Source organism: Mustela nivalis (genome assembly GCF_964662115.1).
Source record: "Mustela nivalis genome assembly, chromosome: 13".
NCBI classification, from domain to species: Eukaryota; Metazoa; Chordata; class Mammalia; order Carnivora; family Mustelidae; genus Mustela; species Mustela nivalis.
In genome coordinates this window covers 41243308-41265702 of record NC_139032.1, presented here as the reverse complement: position 1 = coordinate 41265702, position 22395 = coordinate 41243308, and the positions used below count along the sequence as shown (strand labels likewise).

The 22395-nt window shown below is 39.4% G+C and overlaps 1 protein-coding gene across 3 annotated transcripts in view; it reads left to right on the top strand.

Moving 5' to 3' along the window:
- FREM1 (FRAS1 related extracellular matrix 1) overlaps nucleotides 1-22395 on the top strand; it is a 187797-nt gene that overhangs the window by 107850 nt on the left and 57552 nt on the right. For 2 of the 3 annotated variants that reach the window (XM_082695032.1, XM_082695031.1), the window contains 5 exons: nucleotides 2553-2775; nucleotides 7189-7333; nucleotides 11952-12115; nucleotides 14992-15183; nucleotides 19598-19862. In XM_082695032.1, coding sequence (XP_082551158.1) covers nucleotides 2553-2775; nucleotides 7189-7333; nucleotides 11952-12115; nucleotides 14992-15183; nucleotides 19598-19862 — 989 coding nt within the window. The remainder of the gene's footprint in view (nucleotides 1-2552; nucleotides 2776-7188; nucleotides 7334-11951; nucleotides 12116-14991; nucleotides 15184-19597; nucleotides 19863-22395) is intronic. The other variant, XM_082695033.1, reaches the window with a different exon arrangement.

The following is a 22395-nucleotide window of genomic DNA, read 5'->3' as shown; positions in this document are numbered from 1 at the left end:
TTAGAAAAACCTAATTATGTATATTGGAAACCTTTCCATATCAGCATGTAGTCTTTTAAAACAATTCTGTATTTTACATACAATTATTTAATTCAGAAATATGTACAGCATATCTTGATTAAATAGAGGAATACAGGCTTTGGAATAAGAGGGGTTTGGGTATTGCTGTTTACTGGCTGTAAGACCCTGGATAAGCTATTTCTCTCTGTACTTCTGTTTCCTTATCTGCAAAATGTGTATCAAATCCTTAAGGGGTAACCATGTTGAACAAGATGGTCAGGCACATACTAGTCCCTTAGTAAATAGGTCTCATTTGTATTATTGTTAGGTTTACCATCTTTTTTCTGACATTTACCAAAGCAAAGATGATTTATTTTGAAGCTATTATCTAGCCTTATTTGTCACTGAAAATTATCAAATTCTAAATGCAAAAGTCTTTATTTGATTTGAATGGTCTACTGACTCTTAATGGTATCTGAGAGTCACCTCACCAAGAGACTTAAGACCCAGCTCCTGCCCTTCCCTTTCTCTTGGCATGTGGGTTCCTCTGGAGAGCACTTCAGTAATTACGAGAGAGAGAAGAAACTCTACAAATGATTCCTTCTATACTTACCTCTGTTGTCTTGTATCTATGCAGAGCTAGAGTTTCTGAAATAATTAGGCCACTGGGAAATTGTCCCTTGCCCTTCTCTGAAAGTAATCATGCTTTTTACCTGGGCACTCCTTAGAGAAGCTGTTGGAGGGTATCAGATAGGGAGCCCTATGTGTTACTGCCAGAGCTGGCTTTAAGTTTCAAGTGATTTTTTTTTTTTTAAATAGCCCTATTTATTATGCTTTCTTGGGGAAAATCTGTTTGTCTTGTAGAGAGTCAAGCTTCCATCAAGTTGGGCTGCAACTTGCCAAAAAATATGAGGTTTTAAGATGTCCTAATTCATTTCAAGTGGCTATACTAGTGAGTTTCTGCATTTTGTGCATATTGATCTAAACCTCAATAAATGAAATGTGCAAAAAAACAAATCTTAATTTTTCAGTGAAATTTCCCGGTCATGTTGTGAAGTAATTTACCATCTAATAAATGAGAAAGGAATGAGTCGTATAGTGAGTCCCGGAGTCCTAAGCTTTTAGGAAGAAGGGTAATGAGACCATATTTTCAGTGGCTTTATGAAAATTTTTGGAGAAAAAGCCAAGCTACCATCAAAGATGATTTCATAGTTATATCACTGCATGTTAAATTATGATGCCATCTTTGTCTTTAATAGGGAAGGCCAGATACAAGAAAACCGACATCATTTTGGCCCAGGTATCAGCATGGCAAGTGATTTCTTCTTCACACATGCGCAGTAGACGCTAGTCGCGGGGAGCCTCCCAGTAAGAGAGGCTCGAGAGAACGGGCATTTTAACAAACCTAAACTTTATGTATCCTTCAAGGCTTACATGGCCACCCTGCCCTGAAGACACTCCTGGTCTTCTCCACCCTTTTGCACTTCCTGTTTATCCATCTTTAGTATCGCTAGATAAATTTCTTGTTGTATTATAATCACTGATGGACAGGCCTTCATGGTCTCATCTGACTTTGGATAGAATATTTCATTCCCCACAGCACGAGGCCCAGTGCCTTGCAGATTACCAGTCAGCATCTGTTCGATGTATACAGTCTGATTATTTAGGTCTTGCTTTGTTTCAAAAGACGAAACAGGTATTTCTTTGTTCTCTTCATTCTTGCTATGAGAAAAAGATCCAGACAGCTAAGTACCATGTCAAGTTCTAAATGGCTGGAGGCTACCTGAGATGAAAAACAGTCCGTTCTCTTTGAATTTAAAGGATTATGAAACCTGGAGTGGGGGCTGGGGGTAGGAGGAGTTTGAGTCATGAGGGTTGGGGAGAGGTGAGGGACCCTGAATTAAAATAAACACTGTTAGGCCTCCAGAAGCCTCCTTCTCAATTGTTGTTCATTGCAACTGAAGTACAGAAGGTTTTCCTGTGATGAGAACATAGAGAATGAGAATGAGAAAGAGAATAAAGAGAATGAGAAAATAGAAAAATGAGAAACATAAAATACCCCCAGTGCACATAGCAGACATCCATGCCATTTCCGAAGCAGAAACAAGAATTGTGAAAGCAGCAAGGTTCAGGAGGTTAAAATAACAGATTAGGATCTGAAGGTGAAAGGTCCACACTTAGTTTTACAGTTGAACTCTGTGACTTCCAGAAATCAAGCATTCTTTTGATTGCTTTTGATTGCTTTTCCCCCGAGCTTTGAATTATGGGTTGGGGGGGATTGTGTGTGTATGTGTGTGTGTGTATCTTTTGTTCTTTAGGAAATGAATAAACTGCTTTGAAATCTTCAGAGAAAACATGAGAGAGATTAATAGATTTATTCTTTTCTTCTAAGCCCATGTTAAACCAGCCATTTCTTTTTAGGACTCATTACACACACATTTCATAGAAAATTGGTAATAGGATATCTTAAAATCATTTTTTTGAAGCAACTTGCTAAAAGAAAGACAAATGTTATTTTGACACAGCTGACATGCCGACTTGTTTTTGCTCAGGTGTGTGAGGGTCAGATGAAAGAACTGGATACCTCCGTCATCAGTGCTGCTGATCTGGACGTTCCCAAGGACCCCTTGCTTTTCAGTGTCACTCGTAAACCACGCCATGGCCTCCTCATCAACAGGGTGCTTGGCAAAGACTTTCCGCAAAATATGCAGCCTGTCAACCCCGGCCAGAAGCATGAACTCGTTCAGAACTTTTCCTTGGAACTTCTCAAGAATGGTAGATCATGTTCCACTTCAATTCACTTATTGTTGTTGATTTAGTAATTTAGCCCAGAAAAGCTAATAGTAAACCTCAGATACAGGAAGTGAAGAAATGGCATTCAACTACTTTATTCATTTTATCTCTCAAGAGTTTTCTCTGGGCTCTGGATTCATGTAGGGCATGAAGCCTCAGTTACAGATAGTGTACAGTTGAAAAGGAAATAGTGTTTTCTTTCACTTTGGGAACATCACTAAAAATGACATTTGTGGGGTGCCTGGGTGCCTCAGTCGGTTGTCTGACTCTTGATATTGGTCATGATCTCATGGTTGTGGGATCAAGCCCTGCATCAGGCTCTGCACTCAGTTGGAAGTCTGCTTGAGATTCTCTTTCTCTTCTCCCTCTACCTGTCCCCCTGCTCGTGCTCTCTCTCTCTATTTCTCTCTGTCCAATAAATAAATAAATCTTTAAAGAAAATGATATTTATGATTTGGGGTATTTTAGCTCCAACTTTTTCGCATCATAATAAAAAATTCCTTTTAAAACTACTGAGATCATGGACCCAAATTTGAAGAGATTTGTTGGCCAAAACTTCTATGTTCGGAACAAATATAGAACCACATATAATAACATTACTCTCAGTGGAGATAATTTGTTCTTTAAGGAAATGACACATGGGAATAGCAGCCTGAATTATTTTTTAATTACTCTTTTTTAAAAAAATCAATTTTACCCTATTTTCCAAATATAAACATACTTTTAAATATTGGAGAAAAGGGCAGGTCTAGAATCACTGCATACTTTCTCTCCTTACTGCCTTGTCCAGGTTAGCCAACACAGTGCCTTCAGAACCAGGGTAACCTCTGACCTCCCCAACCACCCACCCGCCAGGCACTCCAGACCATCCCCTTCCTGGGCTGGCTCCTTTCAGCACCGGTTTAGCACTTTTTCTACTTTCTACATTTCTCCATTCCCCAACAAGATTAAGCTCTCTGCCCCCAAGTTTATTTTGCAATGGCTGTGCCACATTGTGTCATGTTTGAATTTGAAAAGTTAATTCATATGTTACTTGGATTTTGTCAGTTGCAAAGAAACCTGAGGGTTAAGTGATGATATTGCCAAAGCAATAACTGTGTATATGGAATAATACAAATATGTTGTTACAGTGTTCTTCTTTTCAAATTTAGGACAAAGGAAAAGGAATAATCATTCAAATTGTACTCTCAAAGTCTGTTTTGTAATTCAGTTAAATATTATTACTTATTATATTACTAGGCTAAATAAGCATGCGTATTGGGTAAAGTTTGCACCATAGGATGATTTTGAAGAAAAAATAAATGGTTTACATAAATTAATGCTTTGGTCAATAACTTAGTAACATTCTCAGATATTAGATTTTTGTCTTTATTTTATTTTTGATTCATTTATGGCTACATTTAAAAAAAATTTTCAGTATATTCTCAGATACATCCTCTAACCCTAAACATACAGAATTTATAAAACTACTGCCACATTATGTAATCTGGCTTTCTTTCTTAGCAACTATAAGAAACTTCTTACTTTTTAAATGTTAATTGAAAACATGTTTGTGATAACTCCAGCTTTTCATTAGATGGGGGTGTTGCACTGTAAATTTTTTTACAACTATCTTCTATTTTTAAATATCCAGAGAGCTTTTCATTTCTTAATATTACAGGTTACATATAAATATGCTTTATGTATATTTTTGTAACATAAATCCTAGTCCACATCTCTTAAAATTTTTTTGCCATAAATTTTTATAATGAAATTACTTGGCAAAACAGGAGAGCATTTATAATACTTTTGGGGGAAAACTGCATGAACATGCTTAGTTTCCTAATCAAGAATGGATATATTTTTTAAACTTTTGTGAATTTTGTAGTCAATAACAGTCCCTCGTTTTAGTCTTAATTTGAAATTCTTAGAGTATGAGTAAGATTTACCATACTTTCATATTTATTGACTATATTTGTTTCACCTTTTTGTAAATTACTTGATAATGCCATTTGCTCATTTTTCTATTCATTTATACTAACTTATAAAAGATCATTAACTACTGATGTCTCATAATTTTGTTACATATGTTACCAGTAAGTCTTTCCTCTTCTTATTTGCCTTTTAATTCATGTTCTTAAGTACAGAAATCACAAATTGTAAGTGGTGAAATTTATCGTTATTTTTCTTTATGTGGTTTTCTTTTGTTACTGTATTAGGAAGATGCTCTACATTCAGACATAAGATATTTACTTGTATTTTCTTCCAAATAATTTAAAACCGCTTTAATGAGATATAATTCACATGCCTTAATATCATAACATATAACAATATAACAATATAAAACCTACCAATAACATAAAAAACCTACCATTCAGAGGTTTTTAGTATATTCATCATCACGATTAATGATTTTTTAGATCATAGAACACTTCCATTATCCCCCAAAAGAAATAACATACTCATTAGCAGACATTCTTATCCCTTTCTTCCTCAACCCTTGGCAGCTAGTAACCTATTTTTTTGTCTCCACAGGTTTATTTATTCTGACGTTGCAGAATCATATAAATAGAACCTATGAGCTTTTGTAACTTCTATTTAACATAATGTTTTTCTTTAGCAATGTTTTCAAGGTTCATCTATATTGTAACATGAGTCAGTACTATGCCATTCCTTGTTATTGCCAAATACTCTATTGTATGGACATAGCACATTTATTTAATCTGTTCATCAGCTGATGGATGTTTGGGTCACTTCCACTACTTTTTAAAAAATATTTATTTATTTATTTATTTATTTGTCAGAGAAAGAGCACAAGCAGGGAGAGCAGCAGGCAGAGGGAGAAGCAGCCTCCCTGCTGAGCAGGGAACCCCATGCAGGACTTGATCCCAGGACTCTGGGATCATGGCCTGAGCTGAAGGCAGGTGTTTAACTGACTGAGCCACCCAGGCATCCTGTCCTTTCACTTTTGACTGTGAACATTCATGTATATGTTTTTGTATGGATATGTACCTTCATTTGTCTTGGGTCTGTATCTAGGAGTAGAATTGCTGGGTCATATAATAACCCTATGTTTAACATTTTGAGGAACTGCTAAACTGTTTTCCAAAGTAGTAGCATCAGTTTATATTCCTACCAGTAATGTATGAGAGTTCCAGTTTCTTTGCATCCTCACCAAAGTTTGTTACTGTCTATCTTTTTATGATAGTCATCCTAGTAGGTGTAAGATAGTATCTCATTGTGATTTTTATTTCATTTCTTTAATAGCTAATAGTGTTGAGCATCTTTTCATGAGTTCATTGACTATTTGTCTATGTCCTGACATCCATCTTCTTTGGAAAAATGTCTACTCAAATCTTTTGCCAATTTTGTAATTGGGAGTAATTTTATCATTGAGTTGTAAGAGTTCTTAATGTGTTTGGGATACTAGACCCTCCTTTATCAGGTATCTGATTTGTAAATATTTTCTCCACTTCTGTGGGCTGTTGTTTTACTTGCTCAATAGTATCATTTGCAGTCCCAAATTTTTAATTTTCATGAGATCTAAATTACCTTTTGTTTTGTTTTGTTTTGGTCACTTGTGCTTTTGGTGTCTTGCCTAGAAATCATTGCCTTACTCAAAGTCACAGAGATTTACTTGTGTTTTCTTCTAACAGTTTTTCTAGTTTAGCTTTCACGTTTAGGTCTATTATCAATTTTGAGTTAATTTTTGTATGTAGTGTGAGGTAGGGATCAAACTTTTTTATTGTCTGTAGCTTTTGAGTTGTCTCTGCACTATTTATTGAAAAGACCACTCTTTCCTCATTGAAAGGTTTCTGTGCTCTTGATGAGAATCAGTTGCTTGTAAATGTACGAGTTCATTTCTGGACTCTTCTATTAGATTAATCTATGTGTCTGTTCTATGCCAGTTTCACACTGTCTTGATTACTATAGTTTTATAGTAAATTTTGAAAATGAAAAATGTGAATCTCCAACTTTGTTCAAGATTGTTTTGGCTATTCTGAGTCTCTTGCGTTTTCATGTGAATGCTGTGTAGGTTTTTGAAAAGTAGTTTTATATAAGTTTTTCTTCATCTAGGATTTATTTTGGTTCTTGTCTTGAGGTCGATATCTAAATATAATTTTCCCCAAGTAATGAACCATGTTCTCATACAGTGTATTAAATGATATATGCTATCCTCACTGATGTCTAAATGAGATCCTTATCAAATACTTAAGTATTTAAATATGAATTTTTACCCAATTAAGAGGACAGTCTTACTTCATAAAACAGCTTAATTTCACCCAATTGCACCGACTAATGAACTCTTGGTGATATTAATACCTTGGAAATTAAAAAAGATTATGTGTGTTTTGAAACGGCTTAATCATAAGAAAATTTACTTTCTCTCTCCCTTTTTTCCCCTGCTTCTTCCAGGAATGAAGTTGGTGTATGTGCATGATGACTCAGAGAGCCTTGCTGATGACTTTACAGTCCAGTTGTCAGATGGGAAACATAAGATATTAAAAACCATTTCAGTGGAGGTCACCCCAGTTAATGATGAGAAACCAACGCTGAACAAGTAAGCTCCCTGAAAAGAGTCCCTTTCAGATGTTCTAGAAAATTTTGTGGTCTGGAAGACTAGGTGCAAATGTCATGTGTGTCTTCCAGGGAGAAACAAGACTTTGACGGCTCTTGTCTATCGACTCGTCCCACCTACTCGTAGAACTTTTAGTTCAAATGTTCATGTAACATCTCCCTAGTTATTTGATTTTCCTCTGAAAGTTCTAGTTAGAGGTAAATAATTAAGAATGACTGAGCCTATTGTATGGAATGAAGAGTGTCCTAGGTATTTAAACACCTGTACACACACACACACACACCCCAAAGTGCAATAGATTATGTATAGACTTAACTAACGTGTGATAATATTAACAGTAGACAGTCCTCCCCATGGATTCGATCAAACTTTTAACCTGGAGTGGCTGAGTTTAACTTATAAATGCCATCGCTTTCGTCATCTACGTATTTCATGATCCACCAGTCCTCTATGTTCCATCAGAGTCAATACTCTTTTCCCACCTGGTATCAAAATGATCACTTAAGTGATCGTTTAAAAATTCTGAGCTGATTAATTGCAAACCATCTCGGTGACTCCCTCTGTAACTGATCAGTGTGATCATCGAGTAAAGCGTCTTTGTCAGATACATTTCTACAGCTCCAGCCATGGCTCGTATTACTGGCCACCACACACAGCTGGACCAGGGCAAAACTTGAGGAGGCCCATCTGTCTGGTGCTGGATGCGGAGAAGTGTCTGCTTCTTTTGATGATCGTTTTTTGGAGAATTGCATCTCAGACATCAGTTCCACTAAAAGTCCACAGCAGAATTTTCAGTTTTCTGGGATCTAGCTGGACTGTTGGACTGGGATGACCCTGATTTATAAAAATGAAAATAGGAAGGGTATTGTGATAATTAGGAAACCCCCCCTTTTTTTTTAAATTTTAAAGATTTTGTTTATTTATTTGACAGAGAAAGAGATCACAACTAGGCAGAGAGGCAGGCAGAGAGAGAGGGAAGCAGGATTCCTGCTAAGCAGAGAGCCCGATGCGGGTCTCAATCCCAGGACCCTGGGATCATAACCTGAGCCGAAGGCAGAGATTTAACCGACTGAGCCACCCAGGAACCCCCTTTCTAATGACCTCACTGTATCTAAGAGAATGGGAGGGAGGGGCAAACGGGTGTTTATTAACAGACACTGTATTGGATCTTTTAATGGACATTTCCTTAAATCCTCACCACAGTTATGGGAAGTAGGTATTATTATCCTTGCTCACAAAATTGAGACCAGACAGGTCAAATAACAAAGTGTCACTCAACTCTGATTTCCTGTTTCGTGATGCATTCTTTTTTTTTTTAACTAACATATAATGTATTATTTGCTTCAGGAGTATAGGTCTATGAATCATCAGCACTCACCATAGCACATACCCTCCCCAATGTACATCACCCAGCCAACCCATCCATCCCAACCCCCTCTACTCCAGTGACCCTCAGTTTGTTTCCTGAGATTAAGAGTCTCTTGTGGTTTGTCTCCCTCTCTGGTTTCATCTTGTTTCATTTTTCCCTCCCTTCCTCTATGATCCTCTGTCTTGTTTCTCAGCTTCCTCATATCAGTGAGATTGTATGATAATTGTCTTTCTCAGATTGACTTATTTCGCTCAGCATAATACCTTTGAGTTCTATCCACGTCATCTCAAATGGCAAGATTTTTTTGATGGCTGCATAATATTCCATTGTATATATTTACCACATCTTCTTTATCCATTCATTTATCGATGGACATCTAGGCTCTTTGCATAATTTGGCTCTTGTGGACATTTCTCCTATAAATATTGGGGTGCACATGTCCCTTTGGATCACTACATTTGTAACTTTAAGGAAAATACCCAGTGGTGCAATTATTGGGTCATAGGGTAGCTCTATTTTCAACTTTTTGAGGAATCTCCATCCTGTTTTCCAGATTGGCCGCAGCAGCTTGCATTCCCACCAACAGTGTAAGAGGGTTCCCCTTTCTCCACATCCTTATCAACACCTGTCGTTTCCTGAAAAATATGGACCGGTTCATGAATTTGCATGTCCTCCTTGTGCAGGAGCCATGCTAATCTTCTCTGTATCGTTTCCATTTTAGCATAAGTGCTGCTGAAGTGAGCACTGTCAACCTCTTTGTAAGTGGGGATAGTAACAGTATCCTTTTCATAGGGTGGTTGCAAGGATTAAATGAATTAAAATATGTAAAAGTATTTGAAAGATTGGCTAGTACACAGGAAGTGCTCCTAGGTGCTAGTTATTATCATTATTAGGAGCTATTCTCACCCTAAAACCACGAAGATGACCCAGTTCCTCATTTATTTCAGTTCCAATCTATTTAGAAGAATAGTTTGTGCTTTGTCCATTTCTGCCCAATCTCTCCCACTTTATTAAAGCTGCTCACTTAAAAGTTATCCTTGGCCTTCCTACTGAATTGAATGACTCGTCTTTCCTTGCTGGACCTTATTAGAGCATTTGCCTCCATTTCTTTGGAATACCTTCTAGATGCTATAGGAGATGCTTCCAGAGTTCTGGGCCACGCTCCCTCAGCCCCCTGCTCCGTGATTGTAGTTGCTCTCGTGGTGGGACACATCAGGCTCACTGTCAGGGTCACATTACCAGTGCCATGGTTCATCACTGCATTTGCCATGTTGCTCAGGGCTTTCTGTGAAGCAGCATTGGCTCATTTGGCCCATTTGATCCAGACACAGCAAAAACACTCTGACAGTAGCTCTCAACCTATGGGAGCTAGTGCAGAAGTAAATGTCCCACACTCCCACCCTTCAGAAGCACAATTTTTTTTAAAAAAAGATTTTATTTATTTGAGAGGGAGAGAGAGAAATAGGGAGATAGAGAATGGGCAAAGAGGAGAGGAAGAAGCAGACTCCCCAGGAGCCTATAATGTAGGGCTCGACCCTGGGATCATGACCGGAGCTGAAGGCAGATGCTTAACCAACTGAGCCACCCAGGTGCCCCAGAAGCACAATTTTTTTTTTTTAATAATTTGGGGGGTTATTTATTTATTTATTTATTTATAAAAAGATTTTGTTTATTTGCCAGAGAGAGAGCACCAACAGAGGAAATGACAAGCAGAGGGAGAGAAAGAAGCAGGCTCCCGTTGAGCAGAGAGCCCGATGTGGGACTCGATCCCAGGACCCTGGGACCATGAACTGAACCGAAGGCAGAGGCATAACCCTCTGAGCCACCCAGGTGCCCCCCCACCAGAAGCACAATTTGAAACATATTCTCTATGGTTCTTCAAAGGATCCCCAGAAGCCCTGAGTCCATAGCCATAAACACCTTTCATTGCCTTACTCCTCCTGCTCTGTCTCGCTCCTCATTCCTCTCTCTTGTTTCCTGGAATCACTTCCCAAATAAATCACCTGCACCATCGTCCTTGTCTCATGGTCCCTTTTGGGGTAACACAGACTATGACATACTGCCCTCTCCTTTGTCCCCTCTGATATCTAATTCTGGTAACTTTCTCCTATGAGCTTATTATCTTCTTCATCACATGGGCTTCCTTCCTGTTTTGATTAATCTGCTTCTATTAATGGTACCACTCACCTCCAGAATCAACCAGTCAGCTGATTCATTAGCCTTCAAGAGGAATGGGATTCACATCTTCCAGGAAAGAGGTGGGCAAAAATCACCTCCTTCTGCCAGGGAAGATGTCAGCTCTGGAGAGGCAAAAGAGTCACCAAGTACAAGAGGTTAGAAGTGAGGTGTCTGGGCTCTGGCTTGTCAGCAGAGAGCCTGGAAGCTACTAGAACACCAGTTGATGCTACTGAAATGTCCTTTATCTGCATCCCAAGGAAACTTTATCGGTTTTTATGGGAAACCAAGCAGTCAGGGTGGACAGCTTTTGGCCTTGTGTGGTGACCCAAACTGAAAGCTAGAAACAAAGGTGGAAAGAAATCCCTTCCTCACTTCGGTAAGACAGAGGAAATGGCCGTATTGGCTGGGAGAGGAGTAGAGGACAGTAGCAGTATTTACAGCGAAAGCAGCAGCTGCTCATCCCTGCCGTGTCTTCAGGGGCTAACCTGGCAGGTGTGGCACTTGGAAAAAACAATCGCTGTGAAGGGTATGCTGTCTACCCGGAATGTTATCAGGGAAAGGGAGGGTAATGTAGGGGGCCATGGATGGCCTAAGTGTCACCGAACTCGTAACAATGCTCGTAACAGTGCTTCAAGAAGGTACCAGAACCTGGGGGACTAAGCCAGTCTGTCTCTTTAAGTAAGTTTTTATCTGTAAAATTTGAGTGATACTGTCTTGCTCACTTATGTCATGGAGCTGTTAGTGTAGCAAGTGAAATATTGGAAATAAAACCGTTCTATAAAATAAATTACAACAGAAGATGGTGAAGTGCAATGCATAGAAACAAGCAGAAGTCTTTAATTACTTCACACCATGTTCCCTGTGACTGCCTAGTTGCCTTTTAGGGCTTTGACGTGTAAAGTGAAATGAGAGCTTGTTTCAGGAGCCCGACTCATCATTTTCGGTACCTTGGATAGGGAACAGCATTCCCTAGCTGTTGAAGATTGCGAACTGTGATAGTCCTTGTGAATGCACCCTGCAGAAGCGATGTCTTCTATTTTCCTATCAACCTAGACATCTTCCTTTCTACAGGAAGGCTGAAATTACCATGAAAATGGGTGAAACGCGTATTATTTCTAGTGCCGTGCTTTCAGCCATAGATGAAGATTCGCCCAGGGAGAAGATTTACTATTTGTTCGAAAGGCTTCCCCAAAACGGGCAGCTTCAACTTAAGGTTGGTGGTCTTTTTACTGTTCTTTTTCAAAACTAATGTAGCAGGTATACATTTTCTTAGTACACAGATTTCTATAACTGAAGCTATTCTCTAATAACCATATTTTGCCCAGAGGTAGAAAATTTAATTTTCTTAGTTTGGGGTGAACTTACATCATGCTAAATTTTCTTACTCGACTCAGGGCAAATTCAAACATTATCAAGATTCTTCATTATTTCGCCTCCACTGGGATCATACCTAAATTTTGGGAGAGTGGGGTGGCTGGGGTAAAGCAAGTTGTCTAATAGCTGATGAGAACCATGCATCCTTTGAGATATCTTCATCCCCCCCAGATTTAAAAAAAAAAAAATTTAAATAGAGTTTATAGAGCACTTATTGTGGATATTAACAAACTGATTCTGAAGTTTGTATGGAGAAGCAAAATTCACAATATATTGAACAAACAGGAAAACAGAGTTAGAGGAATGGGACTATCTGGCTTTAGGACTCACTATAAAGCTGCATGAATTCAGGTAGTCTGGATCTGATGAAGGAACAGATGAATAGATCAATGAAATAGACCCTCATGAAAATACAGTCCACAGATCTTTGGCAAAGGAGCAAAGGCAATACAATGGAGAAAAGATAGTCTTTTAACAAATGGTGCTCACCGATCTGATTCAGACTGTGCTTGATGCCCAAGGAGGAGCCCAACTCACATGATAGATCAGTCGCTTGAAAAGGTCCCATGAGTAATCCATCAAAATGTTTGTTTGAATGATGGATGACGTCTAGCAACAACCACTGCCAGCCATCCCCAATGCGATTATTTGACTGAATGCTTAACTTTTAGTATAATGTCAGCACAGTCCTAGAAGAGCAGTGAGGATTCATTCTGCATGGAACAGCTTGATTATCTTAGATCGTAGGCACCATAGAGAATCGGAGTGAAGAGCAATCACTGATTTAAATTGAGGTACAGCTGTGTCCTTATTTCATTTCAAAGAGTAATGAAGCAGAAATGCAGTGAGAGCTCACGCATTTGGGTAGCATGGGAAGTGAAGGGTTTGGGGTATGTGGAAATGCAGATGGGTCCAGCTTCCCGGTATGACACCACATCATTCTTTCCCAGCTCCTTTGGGCTTTGCCAAGTCTCTCCAAGACCAGGGACTGGGACTGTAGGACTCCTGGACTTTCCCAAGGGTTCTTGTGTTCTTGTTGATTTTCTGTAGTTTGCACCACCTTGAGTCTGACTCTTATTTTCTTCCTCTTTGGAGGCTTGCAAATGATTTTGTCAAGCCAGAGCCAGCATTTGGGAGTGTAAATAGAGAATTGCATGGAGATGGGAGACAGGAAAAGCTATCTTTTTCTGTATTTACTTTCTCAGAAAGATGACAAACAAAGAAAGTTAAATAGAAGGCAGGTCATCCGGTTTGAAACCTGAAAGAGTCTGTTTTAAAAACTAAATCTGGAAATAGGTTTAGGATGGAAACACATAATGACCTTAAATATTACAACATAACTAACTTTCACCCAGTGAGCCCTGGGGCAGAACATACCTCTGTACAAACATCAGATGAACAGATATATTAAAGAAGAGGAAACTTTATCAAAGAGGATGTAAAGAGAAGTGGTAACACAGTGGTGGTGGGGTGGGGTGGGGCGGTGAGGCATTTTTGCCAGGAGCTGGGGGTCTATAGAATAATGTGTCAAAGGAAAAAAAAAATCCAAGGATTTAAATTTCTATTTTAGTCTCTTAAACCAGACAAGGAAAAGTACAGGATTATATTGTACAAAAAATTTGTAAGATGACATTTTTCTTGAATTTTGTCAAATGACTTTCATGAGCTATTCTTGGGGAAAGTTATGTATCTTCAGAGAATAACAAGAAAATTAGTATAAATCAGATACAGATTTATTAATATTGTGTTTTGAATACTCTCAGTTGTCAGTTCCCCCAGCATAAGTACCTCTTTTAATTGAGGATACCAAAATTTCTGCACTGAGTTCGGTACAGAATATGTGCTTAACTGATGTTAGCATGTTTTTTAGGAGATATTGATAAAAAAATAATATATGATATTTGCAGTTATGTTTCTTTGCTGACTCGATATAAACAGAATGATCGGGATCTTGTTAATTTTCTCTGGGCTTCAATAAAGCTGGGAAATGTACTGGGAGTAAATACATCCATCTTATTTTTGTTTTATCTAATTCAGATAAGTCCAGTGATAAACCAGTTTGAAAAAAATAGGTTTGATTAATTGTATGATGATAGGAACTAAAAATAAAAAAAAAGGAACCCTCAAATGAAACATATTTAATTTTTAAAGAATCAATTTCAGGAGCTCGATTACCCACCTGCTCTCATTAATTGGAATATCTAATCAGCTGTGATTACTCATGATAAATACCTTGGAAGTAGCGCCACTGTTGAATTGCCACAAGACTGTCACAAATCTTTTGGTTGAAGGTAGTTTTCTCCCAAGGTCTTCATTTGTTTTAATGTATTTCTTTGAAAGGAAAAAAAAAATAAGATAAAATGGCAAAAAAATAAATTGAATCTGGAGTTTCCCTGAAATATTATTTCTCTTGGAGGCTTGCAGGGAGTATAGGAAATATGAATTAACCTAACTTGTAAAGAGGGGTGCCTGGGTGGTTCGGTGGGTTAAGCCACTGCCTTTGGCTCAGGTCATGATCTCAGGGTCCTAGGATCGAGTCCCGCGTCAGGCTCTCTGCTCAGCGGGGAGCCTGCTTCCCCCTCTCTCTCTGCCTGCGCCTCTGCCTACTTGTGATCTCTCTCTGTCAAATAAATAAATAAAACCTTAAAAAAAAAAACCCAACATAACTTGTTAAGAAAAAAACATGGGTGGCTGACTAACTCTGGCACCTTTCAGATAGGGAGGGACTGGGTCCCTGTCTACCCCGGCATGAAGTGCACTCAGGAGGAGGTGGACCTGAACTTGCTGAGATACACGCACACCGGAGCAATGGATTCCCAGGATCGAGACACCTTTACCTTCTACCTCTGGGATGGTGACAACAGATCACCAGCACTGGACTGTCACATAACCATCAAGGATATGGGAAAAGGTAAAAACATCTCTCTCAATATTTATTGGGACCAAGTTTTAGAACCAGAAGTGAGCTGCTGTAAACACTCAAAGGTTTTCAACTAAATCCTCCTCCCTCCCTTCCTTCCTTCCCCCTCTCCTCTCTCTACCTCCCTCTCTTTTTTCTTTTTCTTTTTTTTAAAGATTTTATTTATTTATTTGACAGACAGAGATCAGAAGTAGGCAGAGAGAGAGAGAGAGAGGAGGAAGCAGGATCCCCGCAGAGCGGACAGCCCGATGCGGGGCTCGATCCCAGGACCCTGGGATCATGACCTGAGCCGAAGGCAGAGGCTTTAACCCACTGAGCCACCCAGGCGCCCCTACCTCCCTCTCTTTTTGACTTTCTTTCTTCTATCCCTTGTACCTGAAATTCCATCTCTTATGATTTGCCCCCCTGACTCCTCACCTGCCCTGCCTGGGAGCTCTGAGGCTCGTGAGAGTAGCCCATCAATTTGTCGTTTTTAGAATTTCGAGAGCCTATTGGAAATCCAGCCTTGCCCACAACATGGCAGCCTGGGCTGCTTTAAGAGTCAGGGTTTTCTGTTACAAGTAACATTTTACCAAATCAATACGAAAACTCTAATTTTCTCTTCAGGAAGAGAGCTGTTACTTGAAAAACAAAGTCTCAGGGGAAAAACATTTCCAATATAATTACAAAAAGAAATAAAAACATATTTTAAAATTTAGAGCTCAAAAAAGGAACTTTGTCATTGAAAAGGTTAGACTGTTGCTTGTTTTCACTGTGAAAGTGTTAATACCAGCTCTCTCAGGGGAGAACACGAGGAGATACTAAGCTGCTCTTGCATGAAGCAGACCCATTCGTGTAATGGGACTCAGCAGCATCTAAGCGGGAGAAGGAGGAGGGTGAAAAAATACTGGGAAGAAAACTCGACAAGGCAAAGTGTAAGCTTTAATGTTACGCAACTCTCACCACCCCAAAGCGTTGCTTAGAGTTTATGTGAGGAAGACACAATTCATTTCTTGTTCATCTGCACCATCCCAGAGTCTCTATATTCTTAGGACCAAGCATATTCTTGGATCTTCGATACATTTTTGATTGACAGAATGCTTCCCTTTTTGCCTTGCTGCCAGGAAGCTCAGAGGACGGCGATCTTACATCACCTGTATGATCGAGATCCAGCAGTCCTGAATCTTTCTCTTTTCAGTTGCCGTCAGCTTGATTGATTTTGAGATGTTTATTTGGGGTTCTAAAATAACATATTTTATTAGTTTGTTTCCCAGTTGTAAAATATGTTCCTTGAAGATGGCCAATAAGTGACCCTTAGAGAAGCTAGATATGACTGTATGCATTTCTTTCTTTCCATAAAGTAAAGGCTACTACGTTCATCATCAGTGCATGTTCAGGCAAAATGTAATGCAAGTCCTGTGTCGTGGAGATGGCTAATGTGTTAGGACAGACTGCTCTTGGCTGAGATGGCTAATGTGTTAGGACAGACTGCCCTTGGCTAAGCACAGTGCATTCACGGGGTGGGGGAGGGGAGGAGTTCTGCTCTACACAACCATCTGGGGATTTTTTCCAACTAGAGGATTTTTCCTGACTGAAGGCCTTGGAGACTCTCCGGAAGTGAAACACGGAGGAAAATGAGAGGATGCCTAGCCCGGGCTTGGAGGCACCTGTCTTCTGCACCTTCCAGTGTCTGAATGCCACATTAGGGAAGTCTGAGCAGTGGAAACTCTAGTGGTGCGCCCAGGAAATGAGGCTGGTGAGCGCCTGGCCATTCTCTGCTGGAACTGACCTGTGATTCTTGTCCGAAAGGATTCATGAAACTTATATCAAACAGATATTTTAACCTACTAGCATTTTCAGAAGTTCCAGATTCCTTTTCTTTGCTCCTTTTTACATCATGGTGTGTTTTACATCTATAGAGTGTTGTATTTTTTTTTTTAACTTAGTGTGAATTTTCTCAGGTTGTAGCATAACTTGAGAACTGTCATTGTTCATCTCTGAATAAAACTACACTGAATATTTAAACTAAACCATAACCCTAACATCGAGCATCTAGATTGCCTCCATTTGAGAGCGATTATAAATAACATCGGGCCTTCCATTGTTCTGTGGCTTGTGATTTGCACAGTGGCAAAAATGATATGAGTTATCTTTGAGAGAAGCTTAAAGGGACTTCATCTAACAGTTGACCTTGAACCGTACTCTGCTGTCACTGTGCTGAAAAACTGCGTTGAGAGGAAGCCCAGATGCTCTTCCTCCCCTCAGATCCATCTTCTGCTCCTGGTGAAACATTCTGTAGGTGATTTTTATGTCCTGGGCTTTGTTCATCTTGACTCCCAGGAGGCAAGCCCCATCTGGGGCTCAGGTTTTGATTTAAAGTTAAGATGCTCTCTGATTCTCCATTGCACCTAAGTTAGATAGCATTTTGAGTTAAAAGCACCAATAATCTACCAAAAAGACCAACTTAATCATCTGAAACAGAGTTTCTCAGTCTTAAGATTACTGACATTTTGGGACAGATAAATCTTTGTTGTAATAGACTTTTTTTTTTTTAAGATTTTATTTGTTTGACACAGAGAAACACAGCGAGAGAGGGAACACAGTAGAGGGAATGGGAGAGGGAGAAGCAGGCTTCCCACCGAGCAGGGAGTCTGATGTGGGGCTCCATCCCAGGACCCTGGGATGATGACCCGAACTGAAGGCAGATGCTTAACGATTGAGCCACCCAGGCATCCTGTAATGGACTTTCTTATGCATTATAGAATGTTTGGAAGCATCTCTGGCCTCTACCTATTAGATGACTGTAGGAACCCCCAGTTATGACCACCAAAAATGTCTACAGACATTACCAAATATGCCCCGGGGACCAAAGTTGCCACTCATTGAGAACTACTGGTCTCATTGTACTTCCTTGATATTTTATTTTTTTGTTCCTCATCAGACCTAACATCTTTTTAAATTTTATTGACAATTTGTATTTTTAAATTTAGAAATGGCATTTACTTCACACATATTTCTAGTGTTCAAGTTTGTGCTCTGAAGTCAGATGGTTAGATTACAAATTCTAGCTCCATCCTGTATTTTATTATTTTTTAAAGATTATTTGCTTGCTTATTTATTTTTTTATTTATTTGACAGAGAGAGAGAGAGAGAGAGAGGGAGAGAGGGCAAGCACAAGTAGGGGAAAGGGCAGAAGGAGAGGGAGAAGGAAACGGCCCTCTGAGCAGGGAGCCTGATGTGGGGCTCGATCCTGGGACTCCAGAACCATGACTTGAGCCAAAGACAGACGCTTAACCAACTGAACCACCCCTAGCTTCACCTTTGATTAATTGAATCATCATTAGCAAGTTAGTTAACATTTTTCTGTATCTTATTTTCCTCATTTATAACCTGGGAGATTATATATAGCCTACCTCATAGTTAGTGTGAAGTTTTAAGAGCCTTACCCCTGTGCCTGACATAAATTAGAAGCTCAATATTGGAATTATGATTTTTTTTAAGCAAATAAAGTGAACAAAATTGAATTATCATCCTTAGTTTGTAAAACTGCATCATTCGTCCACATGTGGCCCATGTCTCCTCATTTATGCATTTCATACACGCATTCATTTATTCTCTTTTAAATACGTAATACACACCTGTGCAACCACAAGGACTGGAATACTGACCGTAATGCACATCTGCCCATGGGCTTCTCCCATCCTGCCTTGAGAGCCATCATCCTGAATTCCGTGTTCATATTCTTACTGTGGTTTATGGTCTTCTGGGACTTGCTCATGCAAGGGACAAATGGTAACAAGCTACCTCTGTGTTCCATGTGCCTCTAGTTCACTCATTTCACTACTGTTTACAATACAGTAGTACCATTAGATCAGAGCTCGCTTACATATTTACTTTTTGAAAAGGCATTTGGGTTAGCATTTTCAATGAGGACAGGGCTGCTGTGGCCATTCTGGTCCCATCTCCTGGGGGCCAGTGTGTGCTTCTCTCCAGCACACAGCTGGAGTGAAGTCGCTGGGTCACGACCAATGTGAATATCCTACTCTTTACAGCATGTTGCTGATCATATACCCATTTATATCCCTACCAGTGGTATCCTCTTCAACACTTGGTGTCATCAGAATTTTAAATTTTTGCAAATCAGAGAGTCACAACCTGGTTATAACTTCTTGTGATCTTGATTTGTATTTCCACGGTGATTGATGAGCTTGAGCATTTTTTTGTATCTCTATTGGCCATATGTGTTTCTCCTGCTGTGTCTTATCTGCTCCAGTCTTTTGCCTGATTCTTTTTTAACCGTAATTCTATCAACCTTTCTAAACCATAGTGGTTTTGATTTTTACAGTTTGGCCTTTGGCTTTTTACCTTTACCTTGGACTTTTTTTTTTTAATTTGGGTCTTGACCGCAAGCTCTTCTGCTGTGCAGGTGATATTGTCATCCTTGTGAAACCGCTGGTGGTGTCTAAAGGTGACCGGGGTTTCTTGACGACCACCAGTCTCCTTGCTGTGGATGGAACAGACAAACCTGAGGAACTGCTCTATGTCATCACCTCCCCTCCACGGTTTGGCCAGGTTGAGTATGTCCGCTATCCTGGAGTCCCCATCACAAGCTTCAGCCAGATGGACATAGCAGGACAGACAGTCTGCTATGTGCATAAGAGCAAGGCAGCTGTCTCCCGTGACACTTTCAGGTGAGCCCCAAGGAAACTTTTCAGAACCCTTTCCCTGGATTAATGCTTAGACAGACCAAAGGTGGCAGAAAATGAGTTCTTTTCCAACTCTTTTATAGCAATGGTCTTCTGCTGCCTAGGTGTATGAAGGGTGGAAGTGTACGATTAATTGGACAATAGCAAAGCAAGAAATTAGAGCCTGTTGTTTAAAAAAAAAAGCACATCTAAATGCCAGCTACTCTAGGAGAGGAACTAAACACCTTTGAGTCCCAGCTAAGGAGAAACTAAGTGAATTTTCTGCTTTTATGGGGTATCTTTTTCTATCTGAGGAAAGGCATTTAGTGGTAAACATTTAGCACAAGCAGACATGGCTTTTTGATATGATGTGTTCCAGGATCTATATCATAAATCATATTGTTATCAAGTGTCCCCATAGAAACAATGTTATAACTGGGGGCTGTATACCTATTTAAGAATTCTATAACAAATAAATCATTGGGATGAATTACAATCTGGTGAAAAGACAAAGATACGACATTAATGAAAGTCCACATTCATTTAAAATACTGAAATCTATTTCTAGTCACAAGATTAGAAGGAAGACAAACTCTAGAGGAGCAATCACTTAGCAGTCCCCAGAGCTGCCTGGTCTCAAGGTCCTTGATAGAAATCCAGATCTCCAAGGCTGGGATGAAACTCTAGAAATCTTGAAGTACCTGAGAGGCTAAATTGGTTGACCATCCAACTCTGATTTTGGCTCGGGTCATGATCTTAGCTTCCTGAGATCTAGCCTCGAATTGGGCTCCACACTGGGCATGGAGCCTGCTTAAGATTCTCTCTCTCCTTCTGCCCCTCCCTGTCACCCACACCTGCCTCTCCCCACATAGCCCACCCAGGCACTCACTCTCTCTCTTTCTCTCTCTGTGTCAACAAATAAAAAAGGAACCTAGAAATCTTGATTAGACTAGCCTTTGGGGGAATCACTGTACCTATGCAGTCTTGAGTTTTACCAATTAACATGGAGGCCCTGAGACCATTGATTAATTTGCCATACTTGAAGAGCTTCTGACCCCCAGTACAGTTTTCACTATGTCAGAATACAGCTTCCAGTATGGTGCCCGGCTTACTCAGTCAATAAAACATGCAACTCTTGATCTCAGGGTTGTGAGTTTGAGCCCCACAATGGCTGTAGAGTTTCCTTAAAAAAAAAAAAATTTTTTTAAAAATACAATCTTCAAAAGAGCACTATAAATTAATGTAAATGTAGCACTTATCACTATCATATATTTTCTCTCTCTAAATTCTGTATGTTTGCTATGAGAGACATTGTTTAAATGTCAGTAAAGATGATTTTGCATGCCTTCTTGGAATTACGACTTGGAAAGATGGCTAAGATAATTAACTGTTAAAAAATTGGGGGAAATTTGAACTTGTATTTTCTCTTTTTTTCTCTTGACAACATGTCCTTAATAAGTAGATAATCATTTGGTTGATCAATATCCAAATAATAATTTAATGTTTGAGTGTTGCTAAGCATTAACTAAAATGTCAGATGTGGGGATTCCTTTTCATGCTGGTTCTTTCACTCTAGAAGGGGTAGAGTTGTAGACATTACACTCTCTACCACTGTGTGTAGACTGTGTGGACACAGTCTTGGGGTCAGTTACCACTTTCATTACTTACCACTCTGTGGTCAAATCACACTTCCTCCTGTGCTCTTGTGTCCTCTTTGTGAAAGGAAATGATGTTTATAGGACTTGTTTTGCAGGGGTGATGGGAGATATAAATGGGTTTATGCATGTAAAGTACTTAGAAAAATATGTGGCACATAAGAAGAATGAAATAAGTATTAGCTGCTCTTATTACTACTATTATTATTAATACTCTTGTTCTTATCATTGTTTATTATGTTCTTTCCTTGGCCCCCTTTTTCTGACAATGTGTACAGTACCAAGATTAATCTTGGAGGAAAGAAATTACAAAGAAGAGTGATGATTGTTCTTTCTTCCCTTGTTACTTATGGAGGTTGGGTGCTTCTTGGCTTAATCAATGTATATCAGATTTAGGGCTTTTAATTTTACTCCCATTTCTGGAACTGCTTACTCCTGTCCATTCCCACTTTCCCTGGTCAGTGCCCATGGAAGAGTCTGTGGAAAACATTAATAACCATTTGGAGAAAACAGTGACCTCGCCAATGAATAAATATAGATGTTCGGAAATCAAGCTTAGATATTAATCAGATGGTGTTGAGGAGTAGAGAATGAATTACAAAATTTCTGTATGTGAGGATTGAAGATACTCTAAAAATTTCCTAATCCACATCCATAGAAAGTCATACAAGATGACATTTTAGAAATCATTTATTCTAGGAATTTTAAATTTTATTTATTTATTATCGTTTTAGAGGGGGAGGGGCAGAGGGACAGGGAGAGAGAGAATCTTAACAAGGCTCCATGCCCAGTGCAGAGCCTGATGGTGGGCTTGACCCCACGACCCTGAGATCATGACGTGAGCCGAAACCAACAGTCGGATGCTTAACTGACTGAGCCACCCA